Source organism: Bicyclus anynana, chromosome 1 (assembly GCF_947172395.1).
Source record: "Bicyclus anynana chromosome 1, ilBicAnyn1.1, whole genome shotgun sequence".
NCBI lineage: Eukaryota > Metazoa > Arthropoda > Insecta > Lepidoptera > Nymphalidae > Bicyclus > Bicyclus anynana.
This window is the reverse complement of record NC_069083.1, coordinates 15485398-15511873: the sequence shown is the minus strand read 5'-3', so window position 1 is coordinate 15511873 and position 26476 is coordinate 15485398. Positions and strand designations below refer to the sequence as shown.

The 26476-nt window shown below is 33.2% G+C and overlaps 5 protein-coding genes across 9 annotated transcripts in view; 1 reads left to right on the top strand and 4 right to left on the bottom strand.

Annotated features, from left to right (window-relative positions):
- The window catches only part of LOC112044215 (solute carrier family 12 member 4), a 424075-nt gene that overhangs the window by 165141 nt on the left and 232458 nt on the right, over positions 1–26476 (top strand). The window lies entirely within an intron of this gene.
- Positions 2672–4722, bottom strand: LOC128198320 (uncharacterized). Its single transcript, XM_052883068.1, has 4 exons — positions 4464–4722; positions 3840–3987; positions 3391–3582; positions 2672–2889 (listed from the first exon to the last, which is right to left on the bottom strand). The coding sequence occupies exons 1-4, from the start codon at positions 4638–4640 to the stop codon at positions 2732–2734; spliced, it is 675 nt and encodes a 224-aa protein (XP_052739028.1). The 5' UTR covers positions 4641–4722; the 3' UTR covers positions 2672–2731.
- LOC112044217 (monocarboxylate transporter 2-like) lies at positions 4733–9438 on the bottom strand. Its single transcript, XM_052883002.1, has 5 exons — positions 9167–9438; positions 7900–8042; positions 7384–7486; positions 6133–6309; positions 4733–5412 (listed from the first exon to the last, which is right to left on the bottom strand). Exons 1-5 carry the CDS (start codon positions 9345–9347, stop codon positions 5231–5233), a joined length of 786 nt encoding a protein of 261 aa, XP_052738962.1. The 5' UTR covers positions 9348–9438; the 3' UTR covers positions 4733–5230.
- LOC128198315 (uncharacterized) lies at positions 12018–16785 on the bottom strand. Its single transcript, XM_052882995.1, has 5 exons — positions 16607–16785; positions 16177–16324; positions 15505–15652; positions 14761–14952; positions 12018–12181 (listed from the first exon to the last, which is right to left on the bottom strand). Exons 1-5 carry the CDS (start codon positions 16768–16770, stop codon positions 12024–12026), a joined length of 810 nt encoding a protein of 269 aa, XP_052738955.1. The 5' UTR covers positions 16771–16785; the 3' UTR covers positions 12018–12023.
- LOC112044218 (monocarboxylate transporter 13) lies at positions 17068–20822 on the bottom strand. The gene is made up of 5 exons (XM_052883022.1): positions 20138–20822; positions 18863–18989; positions 18367–18509; positions 18184–18286; positions 17068–17342 (listed from the first exon to the last, which is right to left on the bottom strand). Exons 1-5 carry the CDS (start codon positions 20231–20233, stop codon positions 17083–17085), a joined length of 729 nt encoding a protein of 242 aa, XP_052738982.1. The 5' UTR covers positions 20234–20822; the 3' UTR covers positions 17068–17082.

Genomic DNA, 26476 nt, shown 5'->3' with positions numbered 1-26476 from the left:
ACGAATTTTCTCCTCAAAACTTTAATCTTAAAATAATCTAATCTAATAAATAAAATTTACCTAACTTTGACTCTGCCCGTCCAGCAGTCCAAAAAAGTAACACTATATATTTTAATGATTCATTTTAAACATAGATAAGTAGTTTTAAATAATAGGCATAGCTATTCCATAAACATTTTAATGACAAAATTATCATATATATTTTATTACCCAGATTATTAGATATAAATGTGACATCATTTATTCGCAATACACTCACGCTAACGATCTGGCTGCATTAGGAATCGTTTTGTGATTCATCATCATTATCATCGTCATCATCATCGAGTCATCATCAGTCGAGTTTGCTTTGACTATTCAACTTGACAACTTCACCCCATTGGCTAGTATAGTTAAGCAAGTAACCAATAAGCTATCGCCTGTCATCGACAAACAGAAGCTTAGGCACTATTATAGAAGATTTTTATAGGAATTATAATTTGGGTAAACATTAGTTACGATTGCCCTGTAACACACACAGTTCTGTAAATTATAGCAAAAACAAATAAATATTATAAAATATTTTTATAATTATATATAAAAATTTTAAAAATAAATATTATATAAATTAAAACAGTTTGTTTGCTTCTATAATAGAACTTTCTGTTTGGGGAGGTGAATAAAAAGTGACGATTTTTGGTAAGCTTATTCGTACTACATAGCAGTGACGAAGGTAGGTATGCCGTCCTAAAGAAAAATAAATTCATACCGCTTGATACAAACTCTGGTTCCTCATATATCCATACATATCATATAGGTATATATTAATTACAATAATGATCATGTATGATTGAATTTTTAGAAGGTAACCCGTCGGGAATCAGCTTGTATGAACTCTGCGTAACAGTGGATATATTATATTTTATTACTCGCGAACAAAGTAGAAGTCGTCCGCTAGTAATTTACATTTGGAAATCTAGGTCTATTTCCATATTTTTATTGTCTACGCTCGTAATAAGTCTATAAATATATTAACCAAGTCTAGTCCCAACCGCGACGACCAGTCCGAGAATATAAATCTCATGGCTCCCGAGTTTCACCAGTACACTGCTCATGAATATTAACAAAGTTCTCGTCACTAAATCTCCCAAAGCATTCAGTGACAACGCCCAGGCCAATTCGTTCTGAAAGAGTTTATGTGAAACTAGCGGACGGATGATTTTTATTTGTTACTCTGTAACAAATAAAAATAAAGGGTGAAGGTCGTTTCTGATTCGGATCTGTTATAAACTCAGAGGCACAATTATCCGCCCACTTTAATATACTCGCGTCATATTCATTGGTCATTTATTATTGTGTTTCAATTGCACTTAATTTTTATTTCAGTCGCCCATAATGTGACTGCGTAATTGTCGTGGATTCTATATCACTAATAATATATGTGATGTTAATTTATGCCACTTTGGAATATTAACGCACTAAAGCATTTGTTCCCAATGCTTCGCGCTCATGTTTTCAATGATCATTATGAATATCAAACAAGCTTTTATTTAACCTTCCGTGTTAGTAAATGTGGGTCAAATTTTAGAAGCTAATTATAATCACTTCCTGACATTATACCTTACTAGCGGACGCCCGCGACTTTGTCCGCGTGTTTTTCCCAAATCCCGCGGGAACCATGGATTTTCCGGGATGAAAAATAGCGTATGTGTTCATCCAGAAAAAAATCTATTTCCATTCCTAATTTCAGCCAAATCGCTTCAGTAGCCGCAGCGTAAAAGAGGAACAACATTCTTACAACACACACACACACACACACAAACTTTCACCTTTTTAATATTAGTGTGATGTGATGTGAAATGATATTATACATGAAGTTGTATAGTATAATTTCGTATTTTTCGTTATTATGCAATGATTTATGATACCATGAAAATGAATTTATCGAGTTTGGGAATATTTTGTCTTATGGCGATGGACGTAGGCCTCTTGCAAGAACTTCCAAACAACATGGTCTCGGACCGCCAGCATCCAGCGGCTCCCTGTAACCCGCTTGATCGGTCGGAATGAGGGGTCGACCAACACTATGCGGTTTCTGGTGCGGGGTCGCCATTCCTGCAACGTCCAGCGGCTCTTCGAATTATGGAGGCTGCCTAACATAAATTGAATCTCAATGAGATTCAGTTTATGTTTTTTTCTTATTTTTATTTATTCTTTTACAAGTTAGCCCTTGACCACAATCTCTCCTGATGGTATGTATTATGATACAATCTAAGATGGAAGTGGGATAACTTGTTAGGAGTAGGTTTAAAATCCACATTTAACGATTTTCATTAAATTTACTATGGTTTCGGGGATTTATTTTTTTCTAAAAATAAAAGTTACCTAAATATTACTTATTTTTAGATATTAACAAATAATATTGACATCATTTATTGGAAATACACTCATAATGCTAGCCACCCATCCGTTAAGCCCATATGCTTGCAGCGCTAACGATCCGATAAAACTGATCGTGTGTTGATTGCAATGTATATATATGACGGCTCGACTTGAAGCAAAACGATCCACGAATCCGCAGCGCTTCATGCAAAATTGTACGTGTGTGCGCGGGCTGTCACACGGACACACACACGGGATTATTTTTGTGATTCATACAATCAACCAGCAGGAATAAACAAAGATAATAATAATATTAGGCGTTATTCAATTTTACTACTGTCTTGAAGAACATTCTTTTAGATGAATTTTGTCATGGCTTTGGCAAGATACTGTCCTTCTTTGCTCGTCTCTTGTGCTTAGTTTTTTTGTAGAATAGTTCAATTGACCAGAACATTAACACGATTCCAAAGAACGAGGTTAAAATGTAAAACGCAGTTGCGTAGCTGTCGGTCAAGTCTCGTACTGCACCTTAAACGTAAAAACACAAATTAATGGGTACTCCTTAGCAATATGATAAGGAATATAGGCTACGAGGATAGGCTTCGTCACCATAAAATAGTCGAATCAATCCAGTTTCTTGACATTAAATGGATACTGTGATGAAGACGTTAAGACAAAGAAATTAAGCGTTTTAAGTTAATAATAATTTATATAAACTTAACGTTAAAATCACTTTACAAATCAAGAAGTGCCTTCTGTAGTCAAAACATGAATAATGTAAATTTAAGTCAGTGGACTTTAATCGTTATCATCTGTAAACTAAACCCCAACGTCTTATGTTTGGAGTAAATTTTCAGAGGTACAGAGTTTGACCCAATTCTGCAAGACTCTTTAAGTAGCAGACTGCTATAAGTAGAAGAGTCTTGCAGAATTGGATTCCGTCCGTCTTATCTAACCATTTTTTATCACAGACTACACAACTTTTTGAGAACCAATTTTACAGAACTGTGATACAGAGAATTAACATACCAACAACTGGACCAATAGTGAGATTGAAAATGCCAAACATCAAAAACACCATTCCCATGCCAGACGAGAATTTCCCAAGGGGGACAGAGTCCGCCACTACGACTGGAGTGAGCACCATGATAGTACAACGTGAAAATCCCATTAATGTCATGAATGCTATAATTGCTATTCTGTTGTCAGACCACAGCATCCCTTAAAAACAAATAAAATGTTAATTTTTTATTATAATTATTCCCATAATATTTAATTTATTTATAGAAATTATAATTTTGGGGCAGTTGATGCCCCAAAGGAAGTCGGTTAAAAAGTAAAGCATTTTTATTAAGCTTCTATATCGCATTACTCGCGGACAAAATTGCAGCCGTCTAGTAATAAACATTTGAAAATGTCTATTTACGTATTTTTACTGTCTACACTCCATAATAGGTACATTTCTGAAATATACTAACCAAGTCTGGTCCCAAATGCGAAGAACAGTCCAAAAATATAAATCTCACGGCTCCCGAGTTTAGCCAGTACACTGCTCATTAATATTAAACTAGTTCTCGTCACTAAATCTCCCAAAGCATTCAGTGACAACGCCCAGGCCACTGCGTTCTGAAAGAATTTATTAAAAAAGTGACTTTATTTAATCTATCTGATTATTCTACATATTACGCAACTGATATAAGATATCTAATAAAATGCATTTGCATGCAAAAATTATTCCATGCAAATCTAGAATTTTTATAATTATTTCGTTATCAAAGTATTTTAATTATTATTAATATGCTTAAGCAATTTCAATTATTAATTAAAATATATAAAGCAATATTTAGATGACCAGTTCTCCCCCACGGATTAATAAAGATAAATAAATATATGTTTTTATAACAAAGGTAAATATAATATAAAATATTGTAAATAATGAACAATAAAAGAAAACAGAAACAAATTATTTAAATGAATTGTATTATATTAAGATTATAATGAATATTTTTTTTATAAAAGTGAGACCTTCCATTGGGTTAGTGTTATTATATGAATTATTAAGGTGATGATATCTAGTAGTGAAGATACTTTGCAGCACTTACTTCATCCCATCCCATAAAGTACAATGCTTGGGGGACCATAAGAATAAAAGTCATCTCAGAGAAGAGACATAGAGATGTTCCAACACAAGCATTTGATAAATAAAATGTTTTGATCAGCGATACATCTATGATTTGGCGTGCTATTTTTCTGAAAATTGCGTCATTAGAATTGGTCATTAATTTTGATTGTGAACAATAACATTTTGCTATTCACTAATTTTTTTATTCTTGCTACAATTTATACGTCTAAGAAATTTTTTAAGCTGCAAAGTAATTTATTACAAGAATATCAAGAACATTTTATATATATATATACGCTTATATGGTATAAAACGTAGGTAATAATCATTGAGCTTTCCGTATTCCTAAAAATCTATTGCAGCCAAGAGTTGGAAAGTCGGTGGTTTTAAGATAGTCTGTTTCAAAAAGCAGGATAAGCCGTTGCTCATTGTTATTATCATTAACATCTAATACAATCTCATACAATCAATAGGCTCAATTTACATTGTCGTAAACTGGAACGTAAAGGAAGCAGCATATTCGCCTCATTGGGTGAGAAGGCGCGCGAATTTACGCAAATGCTCGAGAATTTCGCGCAAATGCTCGAAAACGCAAGACTTCTTTTTTGGCTCGTTTTTAATATGTATCTGCATCAATCTACAATTGCATGTTGCTATAAGAATGGCTTCTTTTCTAATCAGAGCCAATATAAATTGATTTTGATCATCACTATCCTATAGAGCACAGGAGGACTTTATACTGGATTTTCAAGATAATAATGGGAATGATTTGACTTGCTTTAGTATGTTAGATTCCGCTGGCACTTCCGCAGACTCCTCTATGGCCTCTATTGCAGCGTGTTCAGATTTATTATATGAATTCATCGAGGCGGTCAGATTTTCCTTATTAGTTGTAATTTTTTTATCCTCTTCCAGGAGTGATTTGGTTTCTGAAATTGTCATATTTTGATGAATCTAATAATAACAGGGCAGAAAATTAACAGAAGTTAAACGAAAAACGAATGGACATTCAATCACGTATGAATTAGTCATGTAATTAACGAGTTTAAATATTGTGTCAAACAAGAAGCTGTTTCTAAAGCAAACGAAACGAAATTTTTTTTTTGTTTGTTTTGGGTATGGGTACTAAGACAGCTTAAAATCTATTTTATATATTTTATATAACTCGTTTTAGTGCAATTGGATAAATTACCATGGTGCTATACATAACGCTTGCGCGTAACGAAAAACATTCCATTTAGGTAGTTTTTAGAGCAAGAAAGTTGAAAATATCTCGTGCTCTCGAGGTAAGAATAGGACGTGGATTCCAAAGTTCATGGCGTTGTAGAAAGGGGATGAAGGAACTAATTTGAGAAATTATAGAGCATGCTCTCATACTCGTGATTATAAAAAATTAAACAAGAATTCTTGTTAAATGTAACTATATTGTTAATCACTTGTAATCACACGTACTTACACATCGGCCATTTTTAAAGAAGAAAAAGGAAATTGTACATAGATTATATCATTCTTTTTAAACATCAGTGTTGCTATTTTAATTAGGTACAATAACATTTACATAATCTGTTTTAATATCCAATAAATTTGGCATTATGAGAAATACATTAAAATCGAACATTTTGTCTTTAATAATTGAAATGTATACAAACCTTTTTCATTGTCATCGAGTATTTCAACTTTTTTCATATGCCACTCCACCGGTTGCATTAACATCATTGCAAACATATTATGCATCGATACGCCAGTTATGAGCATGACGCAGCCTCGGAAGCCATATACTTCTATCGCCCACTTCACCAAACGTGGTGTTACTAATCCAAACGCAGCTGAAATTATATTTTTATAATTTTTCTTAATTAAAAATATGCATTATATATAACTTTAGTTCGGCTGCGGATCTCCTCATTTCTGATTCGATCACGCAGAGAAACCCCAAGCATAGCTCGCTCCATCGCCCGCTGAATGACTTTGAGCCTTCTTATAAAGCCCATAGTTAGCTACCAAGTCTCGGATCCGTAGGTCATCACTGGCAACACGCACTGTTCACACACGAAGACTTTCGTCTTCAGGCACTGAGGAATTTCGGACGAAAAGATGTCGCGGAGTTTCCCAAACGCTGCCCAGCCGAGCTGGATTCGGCGATACACCTCTTTCTCCAAATTAGACCTACCAAACTGGACTGTGTGTCCTAGGTATATATGTACGTCTACAATTTCGAGCGCAGAGAACAGTATACAGTCATATAACATAAAAAAGTCGTGTTAGTTACACCATTTATATCTGTAGAACGACTGAATAGAACTAGATGATATAGGGCACACATAGAGATTACTACGAGTAGCAGACGTGTTCCATCCGCGTGGCTCCTGTTTCTGTAGGAATATAGGAATAAAATATATATATACACAACGTGGCTTTATATTGGTGAAAAAATTTTCAAAATCCGTTCAGTATGTCTACAGAGTACCCCTATAACTCCACAAACATTACCTTATTAAATATTAGTATATCAGAATTAGGCATGGTTTAATTTTATATCCCGATATTAGGTAATAACAAGATAATCGTTGATCGATTGTGTGAGGCCATAAGAAAATTTTGATGCTGATGACGATAATTTTCTTTACCATTGTACCATTTAAGCAGTACTTAAAGATTTACACGATTGTAATAAAATATTGTAGAATGTATAAAATAAAATAATGTAGAATGTTGTAATATTGTTATATCTATCAAATTAAAGCTTAAGTACATAATTTTTAATAGTATATCTAAAGAACTAAAAATATGTTAAAATTAAACTAGTTTAGGCTTTTGCTTATGAGAAGGTTACCGTTATTAAAATAGAACTCAGGGTTAGTACTTCTAAAATATATAAATGTAATTTATACAAAACTGACCTGATATAGTTTGCGTCAAGCTAACAGCAAACAATCTTTTTTTTACAAAATAGTTATTTGTCACAGTAAATGTTATATTAATTACAATTCCATGTCCTATACTCTGTAACAAATAAAAATCATCAAAGGAAGGAAAGAAAAAAAAATTGATACACACAAATAATTATGATGATTATAATAATTATTTGCTAATAAACTTTACAAAATGAATATTATTTTTGTGATATTTACACGTTTACGTCACGTTACGTTTTTTTATTTATATTTATCGTCATGACACAAATTATATGTATATTGAGTAGATACATTTACATATTGTACGGAACTTTCCAAGATTTTGTTATAGAATAATTTTCGTTAATAGATTAGTTAAAATTACCTACACATTGTAAGCATTATAAAAATATGAAGACTAGTTAAAATTAATATTTAAATTCAGAGCATTTGAATATAAGCTTGTTTTATATTTTTTTATATATTATTTAATTAAAAATTAATATATAGTGTTAGAATTACCTGAAGTAGTCCTTGAAAAAAGAAAAAGTGAAGTTTGGATTGCGTAAACACTGTACCGAACATACCAACATTGAAAATTGACGCACCAATTAATCCCAGTTGGCGGAATGAGAAGTAATTCAATAAAGCGCTTGTAATAAAGCCTGAAAAAGAATTTTTAAATAATTTTTTTGATATTCATCCATACTAATAGGTAAATTAAATATCACGTGTCTCAAACGGTGACGGAAAACATCGTGAGGAAACCTGCTTACCAGAGAATTTTCTTAATTCTCTGCGTGTGTGAAGTCTGCCAATCCGCATTGGGCCAGCGTGGTGGACTATTGGCCTAACCCCTCTCATTCTGAGAGGAGACTCGAGCTCAGCAGTGAGCCGAATATGGGTTGATGACGACTAATAGGTATTTTAAATGCAACTAGGTCTCTATGTCTGCCTATTACGTTTTCACGGCTTAAACGCTCAACCAATTTAGATCAATTTTGGTACAGTGAAAAATGAGAGCTTAGAGCTTAACGTGGGATCCGTTTTATCACAGAAAATAGTTCCTGCGGTTTAATAAAAAAAAATCACGCGAATAATTTGTGTTATTTGGCAAAGCGCGATTGCAGACAAAATATTCGTGTATATGAATTTTGAATGTTCTACTTATTTCAATAGACCCTAAGATACAAAAGTATTTTTATATTAAGAATAATATATTAAGAATAATATATTTATCACTTAATGAGTAGAATATTGAAAAATCTTGTATGATATTTTTAGTATTTTTTGGGTAACTTAAAAAATTAAGAACTTCTGATTTAATTTCCGCGACTAAAGCAATTCTACGTATTATGGCCTCAAATCATGCTAAGTTGCATTTCAATTCATTCGTGGTTTCAGTGTAATGAACAAAAACAGATAGACAAAAAAATATATATATTTTCGGCTTCAGTATCTATTTTTTTTTTCAAAATAACTTCAATGTACAGAATTTGACCTGTTACTGTTTTATTATAAGTAGGTATAGATTATATTTTGGTTATTTTTATATTTTCTAAATAATTAAACAATGCATAAACATTCTTAATTTTTCAATTTAGCATGCTTTCATTTATCTAATTTTTAAATTTAGCGTGGTTTAGAAATTATACGTAAGAATCACATAATATATTGCTGTAGTTTTTAACCGACTTAAAAAAGAGGAGGTTCTCAATAATTAGTAATACGCTAAAATCACCATTATTAGCCTTTTATTACTTGTATTAAATAAAACACATGATTATACCTGATATTGCGATTCCGAAACAAGTGATTCCATTGAAAAGTGTAATATTTGTAGAGTCCATCTTTAGTTGAATAAACAATTCCTTGTAAATCACTCCGAAGCAAGGCACGAATGCTGTTATACTTATCTGTAATAATTTAACGATATAGTACTTTAGAACCATTTTTAATTTACATTCCATCCCAGTATATTATAAGAAATTATATGAATTTTTCTAAATATCTGCATGGTTATTAGTGGCGAAGGTTGGAATATTGCCGAAGGTAACCCAAATAAAAGGAAATTCATGGATTAAATTCTGGGATATGGTTTCTCATATATCCATACTATATACAATATTCATTACAATAATGAATATGTATGGATTTTTAAATGGTAAACCGACGGGAATCGGCTTGTATGAACTCTTCGCCGATATCCTACATCAATTATTGTTACTTTTATTAAATAATCTAATTAATACAAAGTAGTAGTAGAAATTATTAAGAAATTATTTTTTTGCTACTGCTTTTAAGTGAGTTCAATTTGATGAACTTTTTTAACAATCAGAAAGAGAATAAAGAAAAGTCTCAGGTTTCCTCTCGATGTTTTTCTTTCACCGTTCGGGTCACGTAATATTTAATTTCGTAAAATGCACATAACTATAAAGTTGGAGCTGCATGCCCCGGATTGGATTTGAACCTATGCCCTCCGATTCGAAGGAGATTTACAGGGCTACCACGTCTCTCTCTTTTTTTAACAATGCCAATTAAGTTTTGATGGAAACCTTACATTGCTAGATGTAACAAGCAAGCAATGAAATTCACTTCACGAATGCTCACCAAATTAAGGATCACACCCACAATAATTACGTAACCCCATCCACCATCCGGTGGCACTAATTCATACTTTTTATTTTTAGTTTTTTTCGCACTCATTTTCGTAATTCCGTCCAACAAGTTCTGTAACTAAAATCACATTAATCTTGAATGAAAGATTTCATCTCTGCTTTTTATCTCGTGCAAATACTGTTGTCTAATTGACGCAATGTTTTATAATCTAAGTTAAATCCTGGTAACTGATTCCGTGTCTGGTGTATGTAATAGACTTACGTCCATATGTTAGAACGTAGACAAGTTGATTTATTGAAAGAGTAGAGCTTAAGATGTTTATGCAGAGTCATACTTACAATGTAGGTTTCTTGAGGAATGCATTTTTTTTTTGTTAAATAAAGAAAAATGTTTCATTTAGTAAAATTGTAATCCTGAACCTTTTCTCCGATTGTATGTTATAATATATTAGACCGTTGTAGTGTAGTAATAGTAATACAAATATAGTACAAATACCTACTAAATTATAATTATTATCTAGCTTAATAAAGAAAGAATCTTCTAGAAGATACTAATATACTCACGAACGTACATAAGTGGAAACTAAAGAATTACTTTTTGGGACAGCCTCTGTAGCGTCGCAGCAGTGGTTCACTCACACTTTTACGATATTTATTTAACTACCCGATAATGATTATTCTTGGTTTTTCTTCTCTATTGTTTGTTAATTATTTTTGTTCTTAAATATTGTATTATATAATAATAACCAGTGCACAATAAAACCAACTGTGGCTTGTGTTGCACTATGGTTAGGCTTAATTATTGAAATGTGTTTTTTTAGAATAATAAATAAATAAAATAAATAAATAAATAATTTAGTATATCCGTATTAAGGTAATATACGTTCTACTACTTTTTATTAGGCTTCTGGTGCACTTAGAGCCAATGGTTGTAGATTGAGCAGTCCATACACTCGGCCATCCAAGTGATCGAATTCACATTGAATTAAACTTAAAAAAAAAACATCGTTATATTTTTTTTTACATTATATAGGCTAGCGCTTGACAGCAATCATGCTTGATAGTAATCGATGATGCAGCCTATGGTGGAACGCGCTTGCCTAGAAGATGCCTATTCACTCTTGACTTGAATATACCCATGTTATGCAACAACCAGGTGCTGTGAAGATTTGAGTGTGCGTATAATATACATTCTGTTCACAGTTTTATACTCAGAAAAGCGTGCAGACTAATAATGATTCAGGATATTCCCAAGAGGTTTATTGGTCCAAGTTCAATGGCTATTGTTATCCTGTTTCGGCAATCATCCTACTAATATTATAAACGCTAAAATTTGTATGGATGTTTGTTATTGTTTAACGCTGCCACTACTAAACCGATTTGACTGAAATTAAAAAAATAGATAGAAACCCTGGATTAACACATAGGCTACTTTTCATCCCGGAAAAATCCATGGTTTCTGCGGGATTTGTGAAAAACTGAATTCCACGCGGACGATGTCGCGGGCGTCTACTAGGTATTAGGTTAATATACTCGTAAATAAGATTTAACTGACTGCAGTGTGATGTAGTGATAAGTGACCATGCTTTCTGCATCCGTGGGCTTGATTCCCACTACTGGGAAATATGTGTGTGATGAGGATGGGTGTTCCAGTATATGTTGGTGTTTACATATTATAAGTAGTATTCATATGAAGGGCTGGCGTTATAATTATTATATGTATATAGAATAATTAATATTATATATATAATAATTATATACATAATAATAATGTTCAACGGACAGGTGAAATTAAATAAAAGCTTGTAATAATCATTAGTTTCAAATAACAACAGTCATTATTATTCCATAAACATTTTATTGACTAACTTATCATATTTACCCATAACATTAGGCATTGGCACTTACTCTAACGACCTCACCGTTTCAGGATTACGATTCACCCAAAACAAAAGGTAGTTAATAACAGTAGGTGGTAAAAGTCGTATTTTTCTATATTTGTCAAAAAGTTCTTTCAGATGGGTTTTGTCAAGGTTTTGACGATACACTGTCCTTCTTCGGCAGTCTCTTGTGCTTAGACTTCTTGTAGAATAATTCAATTGTCCAGAGAATTGTCACGATAGCAATGAACGAAGATAAAATGTAAAACGCCGTTGCGTAACTATCGGTAAAGTCTCGCACTGCACCTAAAAAGTAATTAAACAAATAAATACTCATTTCGAGAATATCCAAAGCTTGCGATAGCCATAGATAGCCTTTATCGCCATATTATAAGTCAAAGCGATCTTCGACCAGTTTCTTGATATACTGAGGAAGAAATTTACTTAAAATGATGTAATGCATCCTTAAAAACAAAATCGAAATGTTTTGTATAGTTAAAACATGAAGTTTATATATAAACTCAAGATAAAACTAAATTAATAACATACTAGAATGACTATAAATATAACAGATCGGTAGGACGATTATATATGGATATGCTCTACAAAATATGTAAGGTAAGGTAAGTAGTGCAACGAACCTCTACCTCATCACTTGAACCTATAAAGCATTGATTCCCAAAGTGGTCCTGGTGGACCCCCAAGGGTCTACACGAGTCTCGACAGGGTCCACGTTGGCGTGACATAAATTGGGAGGTCACGATTTGTAAACGGGGGTTCACAAAATTGTAGCAAGGGGTCCACCGGAACTAACAAAATTTTTAAAGTGGTCTATGAGAAAAATAAGTTTGGGAACCTCTGCTATAGAGGTTCATTGAAGTTATTGAGTTCCATGGTGGTTGAGAGGTTCTGAGTTTGATTACATTCTGTAAAACTGTTACTTAATATCTACTGTTTTAACATGATTTACTATGTTATTAGTGAAATGCATATGAAAATGAAAATGAATTTTATTCGTTTTATAAACATTACATTACATAGTAGGGCTGAGACCTTCTTTTAAGTGAAAACCTGTGTCAGAAGGTCTCGCTCTCGCTAGTAATTAATATAATATTATACGTTATAAGGAAAAAAACACATCAAAAGAAAATGAATTGAAAATGGAGTACATAAGTGTGTGTGAGTGCGTGCGTGCGTGTAGTTGTGTGTGAGAGAGAGTGTGTGTGTGTGTGTGTGTGTTTGCGTGTTTGTGCGTGAATGTGTGGCATTCCTTCCCCTTGTTTTATTTTAATTTATTTAACAATCTTTAGGAGATCTTCGCTTTGATCATAGTCAAGCCCTTTCAAAAATTCACTCACCCTATTTCTACAATCATACAAATTTAGTGGATATATATTTAACTGTTTATTTATTTTATTGTATAACATACAAGATTGCTTTTTATATTGGGTCGCTGCAAATACAGTTTTAGACATGACCATAGGGAATGCTGCACTTTGAGTTCTTTTATTTATAATGGACTGATCAAAGCGAAGAGACTTATGAAGTTTTAAAATGGAACTTAATATATATAGTTGTCTTACTGTTAACACATTGCTACATAGATACAGAAGGTCAGTAGGATGTCGATAAGATTTAAAATGTATAATTTTTAATAAATAGCGCTGAGCTCTTTCTACCTCAATAAATCGCGTTTTTGCAGAGCCTCCCCACAAAGAAATACAATAGGATATTACCGATTGGGCTAAAACTACATATAATTTCATAAGTAATTCAGTTGGAGCAATAAGCCTCAATTTTTTAAAGATCCAAGTTAATTTTCTTACTCTATTGGCAACTAATTCAATTTGGGGATACCATGATAGATTTTGGTCGATAATGATACCGAGATATTTAGTCGAAGATACTTTATGAATATTAGGACAAGAGCAATGTTGACTAATTAGATCGTTACATGTGTGAATTTTTATACTAAAATTGTCGTCAGGTTGTGTATTGTTTTTTATTGAAAAACAAATATAACTAGTTTTATCAGTATTTAAAGTAAGAAGATTTGAATTTAGCCACAAGGATATCTTGGAGAGACCTTCTTCGGTACGGCTTTTAACTTCTTTCCAAGAGGTTCCGGAAAACACTATGGCAGTATCATCAGCATAGCAAAATACTTTAGCATTTGTAAGATTTAGGTGGCATATACCATTGATATATGCAAGAAACAAAGTAGGCCCTAAGACACTTCCCTGTGGAACACCGTAAGATATGTTTGTCACTTCGCTAACATACTCTTTTATTTTAACTCTTTGCGTTCGGTTTGTCAGGTAGTCCTGCAATAATTTTAATGGACTGCTTCTAACTCCCATGTGCTCTAGTTTTTTCACAAGAAGAGGTACTGAAACTGTGTCAAACGCTTTTTTTAAATCTAGAAAAACGCACAGACATTTTCTTCTTTTATCAAGTTGTTCAATTATAGAGGAACTTAGACTAAGATATATGGAGATCATATGGAGATCATCACATGAGCAGATGGACGTCCACTGCTGGACATACCTAAGTCTTTTGTAGGTATTTCTAAAATGATCCTGATCACTATCATCATCATCGTGTATTATACTCGACCCAAAGTTTGGTGGTTTGGTGGATATTACAGTGCACAAGTGTGTGCACAAGCACAGGTGCACTCTCTATTCCTTCACACTCACAATCCAATAAGGCGGCAGACAAATACGACTAATGAAAAATAAGGCGCAGGACAGACGTCTTTACGTCCTCCCCGAATCACTAAGGTTAAGATTTTTCGTGTAAGTAAAATCCCAACATAGTTTTTTTTTGTTGGCCTGACCCGGGATACGAACCCGGGAACTATAGAGAATATACATTATACATACCAACAACTGGACCCATGATCAGATTGAAGACGCCAAGAAACATAAATAACAGTCCTACGGCTGACGAGAATTTTTCAAGGGGAACTGAATCCCCAACTACGACGGGCAAAAGCACCATGATAGTACAACGCGAAAATCCCATTATTGCTATGAAGGCTGTTATTGATGTTCTGTTGTCAGACCACAGCATCCCTTAAAACAAATAAAATGTTGAAGTTCAGTTCAATTTATAGTTTGAGAGCGTGTGATAGACGTTCGACAAAAAAAAAAGCTTTTGTAAAAGCTGTAAAGCTAGCCAACTCAGACAGACGCATTTTTTGTGACACATAATTTCATCATTCAACCCATATTCGGCTCACTGCTAAGCTCGAGTCTCCTCTCAGAGTGAGAGGGGTTAGGCCAATAGTCCTCCACGCGTGCCCAATGCGGATCGGCAAACTTTACACACGCAGAGAATTTAAAAAACTCTCTGGTATACAGGTTTCCTCACGATGTTTTTCCTTTACCATTTGAGACACGTGATAAAAAATTTCTTAAAATACACACAACTGAAAAGTTGGAGGTGCATGCCCCGGACCGGATTCGAATCCACACCCTCTGGAATTGAAGGCTGAAGTAATTTCCACTGGGATATCACTGATCGACACACATCTGTTAAATAAAATTTGGCTCCCATTTTCACATTTATGTTATGATAAGACTAATAGGTATATTAGACATGTACTCCTAACAATTACTACTAACCAAGTCTAGCCCCAACTGCGACGACCAGTCCAACAATATAAATCTGATGGCTTCCAAGTTTCACCAGTAAACTGCTTATGAATATTAACAAAGTTCTCATCACCAAATCTCCCAAAGCATTCAATGACAACGCCCAGGCCACTTCTTTCTGAAATAGTTTTTTCTTGAATAAAAGCATCTAGTGAACCTAGTTGGGTACATAAAAACATTAAACCTTTGATTTTAGTTTACCTTAAATCTAATAATGCTTTTAATATAACTTATCAGTCTAATATTAAAATTCATATTGAATATATTGAACTTAATTGGCGTAAAAAATAGGCGTTACACAATAGAATAGTCAGTATTTCACCTTGAAAATTACTAAGATTAATTTATTTTTTTATATTGTACTAGTAGTAGAACCTCGGGGTTTCACCCGCGTAGTTCCTATTCGTGTAGGAATACAGGATAAAATATAGCCTATGTTACTTGTACTCCCTAATGATATTTCTATTGGTGAAAGAGTTTTTTAAATCGGTCTAGTAGTTTTTTTAATTAAGCGTTCCGGCACGATGTCGTCTAGAAACTGAAACTGGTGTTGATAATCATCCTACTCCTAACTATCATCAGGTGAGACTTGTAATGCAAAAAAGAAACAGAGTTTTACAATGTGTAAAATGTAAAATTTACCTCATCCCATCCCATAGAATATAATGCTTGAGGAACCATAATAACAAAAGTCATTTCAGAGAAGAGACAAATAGCTACTCCAATACATGAATTGGATAAAAAAAATGTTCTGAACAGCGAAACATCTACGATTTGGTGTAAGAAATTCCTGAAATCAATTCATTTAAAAAATCACTGGAGTACTTAAATATTAAACAAAATATTGGTCTTTACGATCAATTGTTGGCAAAAGAACATTTTCAGTCATGCGTTGCTCAGAAATTGCATCCTTGTAGCGTACCACAGCATAGATAAAATAGCTTCAGGGACAAATTATATCTCGGCGCTTTAATTTCTATTTTCTACATTCTCAAATATTCTGTTTATAGACATATGCAAACAGTAATAGGTCTAGAGTTATTTTACTTATGAATAGGTTGACTTCACTTGCTTTAGTTTGCTAACTTCCGCGGTGTCTTTGGTCAGCTTCTCTCCAGCCTTAATTGCAGTTTGTTCGGATTTGTTATTTGAGTTCATCGAAGCTGTTATATCTTCCTTATTTGTTGCAAGTTTTGTATTCTGTACCAGAAGTGATTGTGATTCTAAAATGATCATAATATGTATCTATTAGCCTATTAGCTTGATATTTAATGATGATGATTTGCAGAAGAAGTTTGACGTTTTTTCAATAACATTTTTGTAATGGCCAATTTAGAAATATACATGTGAATGTAAGCTATAACCCTTTGGGTATTCAATTTATTTATCTATTATTAAACAAAGTTTTGTCTTGTGAAACCTCTCTTATTTTATCTAATTATGAGAGATAAATTCTGTAATATGTACTCTTTATGAACGCCGTATACTTTACTTATAATTTTAAATTTATAAAATTTGATTCGTCTTACATTATAATTCTCAGGAGTTCTACGTAAAAGGATTCGTGAGAAAATTGACCTTTATAAGATCATCAGTGAGATCTTCTTTCGATAATAGTGAAGTAAATATCATACCTTCTGGGTATTCGAATACTTCGACCTTCTTCATATGCCACTCCACTGGTTGCATTAACATCATTGCGAAAATAGTATGCATACATACACCAGTTATCAGCAGGATACAGCCTCTAAAGCCATACACTTCTATAGCCCACTTCACCAAACCTGGTGTTACAAATCCAAATGCGGCTGAAATGATTTTTTACAGTATAATTTCTCTTCCAATAATTATTGTCGTAATATTTCAATCGAAAACAATTTTACACAAAACCTCAACAATAGAGATGAATATCTTAGCATCCCATGCTAAAACTCCGAGCAGAGCCCTGGACCTGTGACCAAACTGTATCTAAACGAACTAATCCTTCCACTAATGAAATTAATCTGTCCACCTATTGGTGAACCGCATGAAAGATTAAGAAGTTTTGAGTTTATTGTGAACAAACAGACAAACAGATAGCAAATATAGCACAAAGTCGCGTAAGTTTAAGCATTACTAGTTCCAGAACGTATATTATGCGAACATCGGAGTGCCTTCGCCAGCTTAAATTATATTTTATTATTTTTAATTTAATTGTAATATTTACTTAATTGAAATTGTGAAATTTGTTATGTTTGTCTGCAGTTTGTAATATCGTAATAGACCTTATAACTATTGAATTTATCTTTGGTTCGTACACTCTTCTAGTAAACCGTAAAGTAAAGTCTTTAACTGGAACAGACAATTCGGCTTAGAAAATGCAAATGAACCGTGAAAGCTAAATTTCGCATTTGACGAGCCTAAAAAAGCTTAACTTTGCAAATTCTCAACCAAAATTTCCTGTGCATTTTCCTCCATCTCGAAAAAAAGTTATTTCACTAAAACTTGTTTCTCCGTTAACGATGAAGATACTTTTTGTTGCTGTTTATAAGGTCTATAATTTCAACTTTTTCGGTTCATGTGCATTTCCAGTTTTAACTATAATGAAAAGTTACATTATTATATATTTTTTTTTATTTTAACTAACTTAGGTAATGTTTTAAAACTGACCTGCCACAGTTTGTGCCAAGCTAACAGCAAACAATCTTTTTATTACAAAATAGTTATTAAGCACAGTAAAAGTTAAGTTAATTATAATTCCATGTCCTATACTCTGAAACATATTATAAAATTTATATATAAAAATTACTCGTATAATGCTCAGAATATTAAAATTTATCAAAGTTTGATTACCTGAATTACTCCTTGAAAGAGAAAAAAGTGAAATTTCGATGTCGTGAATGCGGTACCGAACATACCAATATTGTATATTAATGCTGCAATTAATCCCAGTTTACGAAATGATAAGTATTTCAACAGAACGTTATTCATAAGCCCTGAAAATTACAACAATGCAACAATATAGACTGATGGATTTAGGAGCAAAAACTAAAAAATTCCTCTTTGATAATATATGATTAACGTAAATATTTCTGTATTCTGATACAATGACCGAATGCTTTTTCAAAATCAACATAATCTGCAATTTATCTGCATAAAATAAAACATCGTTGATTAAATTATTAATTTAATGCATAAATTATTATATCAATACTTAAATCGCCATTACATCAAATTCATCAATATTTGTACTTTAGTACGTAGGTACATTAATTTGTGTTATTATTAGAATTGATTGAAGAAAACTGAAACTTGAGAAAAATTAAGAATTAAAAGAAAATTTAGAAACCTGATAAGGAAACTACGAGACAAGCCACTCCATTGTACAATGTTACACTCGTTGAATCCATCTTTAGTTGAATAAACAATTCCTTGTAAATCACTCCGAAGCAAGTCAAAAACGATGTTATACTTATCTGCAATATATCAGTACAAGTAATTAAATAGAACATAATTTATCTTTGAAAATCCCATCTATGAAATTTGATATTTGAAAATTTGTTGCAAAAATCTTTAGAGTAAATAAAGTTATCGTGAATCAGATTAGTATGACCAAATTCAAGATGACTTTATAAATAAAAACATTTAGTAGATGTTGACAAAAGAAAAAAAGAGTTATGCTTTCAAAACGTGCTCAACACTTATCTTCGTTTTTTTTTATATAAGTAAGTAAGGGCTACCTTGAATACAATCTCACCTGATGGTAAGTGATGATGAAATCTAAGATGGAAGCGGATTAACTTGTTAGGAGGAGGATGAAAATCCACACTCCTTTCGGTTTCTACACGACATCGTACCGGAACGCTTAATTGCTTGGCGATACATCTTTGTCGGTAGGGTGGTAACTAGCCACGGCCGAAGCCTCCCATCAGCTAGACCTGGAGCAATTAAGAAAACCTCAAACGGCCCAGCCGGGGATCGAACCCAGGACCTCCGTCTTGTATATCCACCGCGCATACTACTGCGCCAAGGAGGCCGTCAAAAAGCTTTGCTAGTTTGGATGTACGACTTCACATTCAATACACTAATAAATCAAATTAATCAGGCTTTATGAATAACCACTTTCGTCTAACTACTAAGTAATTTTGGTGATCGTGTCTACCACTTTAGTTCACTTTTCTTTAGTTTGGTTTATCTACTACACTTGAGTTTTTCCATCCCCCTCAAAGTCAAAGTCATTTAATTCAATTATAGTCCAGAATCCGGGCAGTATATTTACAATTGATTACTAACAAGTTAACTGCCTATCAGTAAATTCATCTTGATGAGACGCTCGACTTTTATATTTAAGAAAATTCTTGATTTTGGTAGCTAACAGGGTTACAAGGTAACCAAAAATGGAAATAAATTGTGTTCTGAAATAACACAGAGGCTACTTTTCATCCCGGAAATCTATGGTTCCCGCGGGATTTGTAAAAAAACTAAATTCCACGCAGACGAAGTCGCGGGTGTCCGTTAGTTTTATATAAAAATACTTTTCATCTAATGACCAACTCAGTCGGATCCCGGATACTGGGATCTTATACTGTATTTAATTACTTAATTGTAACAAGTATCTACTCACCATATTAAGGATCACACCCACACAAATCATATAACCCCATCCACCATCCGGTGCCACCAATACGTATTTTTTCATTTTAGTTTTTTCCACACTCATTTTCGTAATTCCCTTAGACAAGCTGAGAAGTGACGAGACGAGATGAGATCTAACGAGCGATGAGAAAAATATAATTTCTGCTCTTTATCTTGTGCAAATACTGTTGTCTATACTAATGCAATGTTTTATACAATCAAAGTTAAACTGATTCTTAGTCTGATGTATGTAATAGACTTACATCCAAATATAAGAACGTAGGCAAGTTGATTTATTGGAACAGTAGACAAGCTTTAGATATTTAAATGCAGAGTCATAATTACAATATGAGTTTTTATGGCTCGCTAATATTTTTCGTTAAATTAAAATAAATGTTTTCACTTAATAGAGACGCGCGGAGTGCGTCAGCCAAGATATCTTTACACGAACCATTTGAGGCAACTTTTGTGTACATATTATCACAAAATCTAATTTAACAGCAGAACATGAAATTCAGTTTACATATTTAATCTTATAAACTTATCTAGAATACCTTATAACTACAGCTCAAATAGTTGTTGAGATATTATCATCTAAAAATCGTTATTTTTAAAATTATATGCGTATAGATAGATCAAAATGTTTACTTCCTTCTAAAAAGCCTAGATAGTTAAATTTGCTATCCAGCTAGATAATGATAAATAAAGGAAAAAAATCCAAAAAAAAAACTTTTTTTTCAAAATGTTGAATTACTGTCGCACTGGCTAATTAATCAATTTGAAAGAAGACTTGAATTTAAGATTTTTTTTGAATATTAATATTTCGATAGGTCTTTTAATAAAGATTGTTTGATAAAATAATTTAAATCGTTAAATTAATTGTTCAAGGATTCTAAACAATATAAAATAAATAAGAATATTTTTATACATAACAACAATTTCAAAGTATTACCAATAAATACAACCTCAAAGGCTATCTCATCAACTTTAGATCTTTATAATATTAGTGTAGTTAAAGTATTTAGTATTTATATATTTACAGTCATCTTAAGCTACAGATCTAAGGTACTCAGTTCGCATACGTGGTTGCGTGCATGGTGGCGAAGTAGGTAGTAGAGGGTAATCTCTGGATCTACTAAACCAATGTTTAAAATTCTCCAGATTAAAGAACTTAGAATAAATTAAATGTCAAGATTTGACTTTTGTTATTTTGGCCTTCACCTATTTGCTTAATGTGAATATTTTCTATCATTTATTTCTTATCCCAAATAAATAACAGATGAGGGTATATATTTCTAATGACGTATCTCGTACTATAATTGACGATTGTCTAGCGCAGTGGGTAGTGACCCTGCTTTCTGGTTCCACGACCGTGGGTTCGATTCCAACAACTAGAAAAATTGTGGCCGATGAGCACGTGTTATCGCCGTTTAGTGTTGGAAATAGTAGTCTGTGACGGATATGACGTCGCTCGATCTCATGTTGGCTTCAGTGTGCACGTGGCGTTCGAGCCGTCCACATCTCTTTTTGTGAAATTCTTTATGGGTTACTTGGGATAGGCGGGGAGAGTGACTTGAGTGGAAAAGGGGAGTGTTTGTATACAGTCAAAGGCGCCTTTAACCCTACACACATCGTTCACAAGTGCGTGACTCTACTCAAGATCATTCTCTGCCATTCTAGGGACTTATTTTGGTTACAGTTTGATTTGTTAATTAAGTTGTCCTGACAAGTGTTGTGAATCATAACCTTTGTTTGACATTAGTTTTCTTATATTTGTAATCACCTTTTGAGTCCTATAATACACGGGTATTTTCCAGTTACTGGGTGTGTGAATGCATTTTATGTAGTATATCAATGACACGATGATAAATGATATGATTGCGTTATACAAGATGTCCCGTAACGAATGGATAAAATGCAAGTGGTAGATACAGCATATAATTATCTAAAACTAATTTGAATAGTTTTGCAAAAATCACTAGGGTGACAAAGTTATATTTTTTTTCGGATTTTTCAAATGTTTCCAGGGGTTTTACCCCTAAAATAGATTTTTGGGGTTATCGTAGAAAACTCAGTAAGTAGGTATCTTTCAACCTAACTCAGGATTCGAACGTCGAACCCAGAGCTTCGTAATCCGAAGCCACACAGCTTAACCACTGGACCAACGAGGCACTTATTACAGTAGTAGTTTCAAATAATAACATATATAGCTATTCCATTAACATTTTCACAAAATTACACATAATATTTGGCATTTGCAATACACCCACGCTGACGACCTGCAGGCTAATTCACTAACTTTGTCACATGTTAGTTTACATATACGAAATTGAGATTTTATGTAAAAAGGTAACAAAATCAACCGGTGCCTACTGAGTACTAACAACCGTTCGTGGATATCATACAGTATGTAGATGACATTTCTCAATTGATTTAATGTTTATTTTAATAGGTAATAAAGATTAAAATAGTGAATAAGCCGGCTTATTGCGTCAGGATTACTTTTGTAATTTATCCAATCATTAGCAAACAAAAGATAGATATTAATTAGTAGGCGTTAGAAATTCCATTTTACTGAGTTTTTTTTTTTCACAATTACTAAAGAGTTTTGTCATGATCTTGATTGGATACAGTCCTTCTTTGGTAGTCTCTTGTGTTTAGTGTTTTTATAGAACAATTCGATTGTCCAGCATATTATCACGATGGCAATGAACGAAGATAAAATGTAAAATGCAATTGCGTAGCTGTCGGTTAAGTCTCGCACTGCACCTAAAAAGTAAGTAAACATAATCATCATCATTCATCATTATCAACCCATATTCGGCTCACTGCTGAGCTCGAGTCTCCTCTCAGGATGAGAGGGGTTAGGCCAATAGTCTACCACGCTGGCCCAATGCGGATTGGCAGTGTAGATCTCCTCACGATGTTTTCCTTCACCGTTTGAGACACGTGATTTAATTTCTTAAAATGCACACAACAGAAAAGTTGGAGGTGCATGCCCCGGACCGGATTCGAACCTACGCTCTCCAGAATCGGAGGCTGAGGTCATATCCACTGGGATATCATGGCTCTAAGTAAACATAATACCTCGGGTGTATCCCAAGTCTGCGATAACCAAGGCTTCATCATCATAATTATAGATAAGAATTAAAATAGACAGGTAATAGGATTAAAGTGGAAAAAATTCAATAGGATTAAAGTGGAGAAAATAATTTATAATTAAGTGAAGTACTAAGTCCTTAATAATAAAATTAAAGTGTTTTCTATTACAAGAACATCAACTATGTTTAAGTCAATGGAATTTGATATTTATATCTGTATTTATATACATTATACATATTTAGACTTAAAACAAAACTAAATCAAACTATAGCTCAATGAGTCGCGTATGTGAAGTGGTAATTGGCGGGGCACATAGTTCGAAAAGCCGATGGAGGTTTGGGTCTCAAGGTGCTGGAATGGTGACCCCGCACTGAAAAACACAGTGTTGATCGACCTCACCAGTGGACTTACGACATCAAGCGCGTCGCAGGGATTCGCTGGATAAAGGCGGCCAAGATCGTGATGTTTGAAAGTCCCTACAAAAGGTCTATGTTGCTAAATTTTATATTTTGTTAAATTCAAGATTATATTTCCTAGTCAATCTAACATATTAGTAATTTAGTTTTCTTATCAGCCGATGGACTTCCACTGCTGGACATCATAAAGGTCTTTTGTAAGGACTTCCAAACACAATGACACGTATAACACGTTTACAGTCCTCAATCCCCATACAAAGTTATCTCATATTACTACCCCACAAATCCCAATAGGCTCATTATTAACAACCCATATTCGGCCCACTGTTGAGCACGAGTCTCCGCTCAGAATGAGAGGGGTTATGTTAATGAAGATTAGTAGAGTTTACACACGTAGATGATTAAGAAAATTCTAAGATAAATAGGTTTCTTGACGATATTTTTCTTCACCGTTGGAGACACGTAACATTTTTTTTTTTAATTCACTTAACTGATAAGTTGGAAGTGGCCCCAAACCAGGGGCCATGCCTCTCCGAATCGAAGGCAGAGGTCATATCCATTGGGCTGTCAAAGCTCTGTATAGTAAATAGAAAAAAAACACAAGTACTAAGAGCCCACACTGGACTGTCAACATGTTATTTAAGTGCTGTGCTTTCCGATGCTGGGTCCGGACCTATACCTCTATCATCCAAGGTCCTTGGATGCCATCTTGTCTTCAAACTATAGAAAATATACATACCAACAACTGGACCCATAATCAAATTGAAGAGGCCAATAAACATATATAGCATTCCCATGGCAGACGAGAACTTTTCAAGGGGAACTGATTCCCCAACTACGACAGGCATAAGCACAATGATAGTACAACGCGGAAATCCCAATATTGTCATGAATGCTGTGATTGCTATTCTGTTGTCAGACCACAGCATCCCTTTAAACAGATAAAATGTTAAAGTTCAGTTCAAAAACTAAAAATAACAAATAATAAAATGGCAGAACTTCGACAATACAAAACAAACAATAGGAATATTAAAATCTGCTCTAGAATTCTTGTTTGTACCTTTCTTGGAGGATAAAAAACAATAATTTTTGATAAACAGACTATTCAAATACACTTCACCTTTTCAACAGAAGCAATTTTTTATTTACTAACCAAGTCTAGCCCCAAGTGCGACAACCAGTCCACAAATATAAATCTGATGGCTTCCGAGTTTCACCAGTAAACTGCTCATGAATATTAACAAAGTTCTCGTCACCAAATCTCCCAAAGCATTCAACGACAACGCCCAGGCCACTTCGTTCTGAAAGAGTTATTTTCTTAAATAAAAGCATCTACACTAAAGCCATGCTCAATGTGCAATGTTGAAAAACTAACAAATTAAAAAAAAAGTGTAATTGTCATTTTCTCATTTAATTTCATTCCCAATTTATTTTAAATTATGTATTGTTTTTTTGAAAAATGTTTAGTATATTAAGAGCATTCATTTGATTAAGAATGTAATTATATAATTTTAAAATAAAATCAATTAATAATCAGATATTAAATTTGCTTGATTCAATGTCATAAGAGATACATAATAATTCATAATAGTACATTATCATTAATTGTAAAATTTACCTCATCCCATCCCATAGAATATAATGCTTGAGGTGCCATAATAATAAAAGTCATTTCAGAGAAGAGACATAAACCTATTCCAATACATGAATTGGATAAAAAAAATGTTCTGAATAGCGACACATCTACGATTTGGTGTACAAAGTTCCTGAAATCCATTGAATTAAATAAATCATTGGAGTAGTCAATTACTAAAGAAAATATTGGTCTTTGAAGTCAATTATAAACAAAACAACTTCAGTTTAATTTTCTGCATTTCAAATATTCTTTTTTTAGAAACAGCAATAAGTTTAGGGTTATTTTACTTATGATTGACTTATGAAACTAAAACACTTACTTTAGTTTGCTTTGTTCCGCAAGCTTCTCTCCATCATTTATTGAAACAAGTTCCGATTTGTTATTTGAATTCACCGAAGCGGTTACATCTTCCATAATTGTTGAAAATTTTGTGTCCTTTACCAGGAATGATTTTGATTCTAAAATTATCACATATATAGCTTTATAAATTTCGAAAAAGATGTTTTGCGCAGAAGAAGTTAAACAAACGTTGTTTTTTTATTAATAATTTTTAGTGGCCAATTTAAAAACAGGCATGTAAATGTAAGTGAGATCCCTACAATACCATCAAAAGTCAAAAAGTCAAAAGTCAAAATTCATTTATTTCAAATAGGCTTACTTTACAAGCTCTTTCGAAACGTCAGGTAAGAATATTAAACTTAAGATAATGGTGATAATAATTATTCGAAAACTTAAAATTAAAGTTACGAACTCAACTTTACATACATGAGAGATAAATTCTAATATGTATGATATCATCGCCGTGAACTTTATTAATATTTTTAATAATATTATAATAAAATTATAATTGTTTTAATCATACCTTCTGGGTATTCGAATATTTCGACCTTCTTCATATGCCACTCCACTGGTTGCATTAACGCCATCGCGAAAATAGTATGCATACATACACCAGTTATCAGCAGGATACAGCCTCTGAAGCCATACACTTCTATAGCCCACTTCACCAAACTTGGTGTTAGTAATCCAAATGATGCTGTAATTATATTTTTGTGCAATAAATCAAAACCTCAACAAAACTATATACTAATGTTTCAACTGAAATCAGTGAGCCGCATGATAGTTTATTAAGAAGTCTTGAGTTTATTGCGAACAGACCTCAGACTAATTACAT

What these genes read in the sequence shown, in the direction of transcription:
- LOC112044218 (XM_052883022.1), bottom strand. Translation starts at nt 20,233, where the DNA reads ATGAGTGTGGAAAAAACTAAAATGAAAAAATACGTATTGGTGGCACCG. An exon ending in TCTCGTAGTTTCCTTATCAG is followed by an intron (nt 18,510 to 18,862) that starts GTTTCTAAATTT and finishes TGTAATTTTCAG; the next exon opens with GGCTTATGAATAACGTTCTG. An exon ending in TCTTTCAAGGAGTAATTCAG is followed by an intron (nt 18,287 to 18,366) that starts GTAATCAAACTT and finishes AATATGTTTCAG; the next exon opens with AGTATAGGACATGGAATTAT.
- LOC128198320 (XM_052883068.1), bottom strand. Translation starts at nt 4,640, where the DNA reads ATGACCAATTCTAATGACGCAATTTTCAGAAAAATAGCACGCCAAATC. An exon ending in CGCATTTGGGACCAGACTTG is followed by an intron (nt 3,583 to 3,839) that starts GTTAGTATATTT and finishes TTTGTTTTTAAG; the next exon opens with GGATGCTGTGGTCTGACAAC. An exon ending in CACTATTGGTCCAGTTGTTG is followed by an intron (nt 2,890 to 3,390) that starts GTATGTTAATTC and finishes TTTACGTTTAAG; the next exon opens with GTGCAGTACGAGACTTGACC.
- LOC128198315 (XM_052882995.1), bottom strand. Translation starts at nt 16,770, where the DNA reads ATGATCATTTTAGAATCACAATCACTTCTGGTACAGAATACAAAACTT. An exon ending in CGCAGTTGGGGCTAGACTTG is followed by an intron (nt 14,953 to 15,504) that starts GTTAGTAGTAAT and finishes ATTTGTTTTAAG; the next exon opens with GGATGCTGTGGTCTGACAAC. An exon ending in GATCATGGGTCCAGTTGTTG is followed by an intron (nt 12,182 to 14,760) that starts GTATGTATAATG and finishes ATTACTTTTTAG; the next exon opens with GTGCAGTGCGAGACTTTACC.
- LOC112044217 (XM_052883002.1), bottom strand. Translation starts at nt 9,347, where the DNA reads ATGGAATGTAAATTAAAAATGGTTCTAAAGTACTATATCGTTAAATTA. An exon ending in TTTTTCAAGGACTACTTCAG is followed by an intron (nt 7,487 to 7,899) that starts GTAATTCTAACA and finishes TATTTGTTACAG; the next exon opens with AGTATAGGACATGGAATTGT. An exon ending in ACTCGATGACAATGAAAAAG is followed by an intron (nt 5,413 to 6,132) that starts GTTTGTATACAT and finishes TGACAATTTCAG; the next exon opens with AAACCAAATCACTCCTGGAA.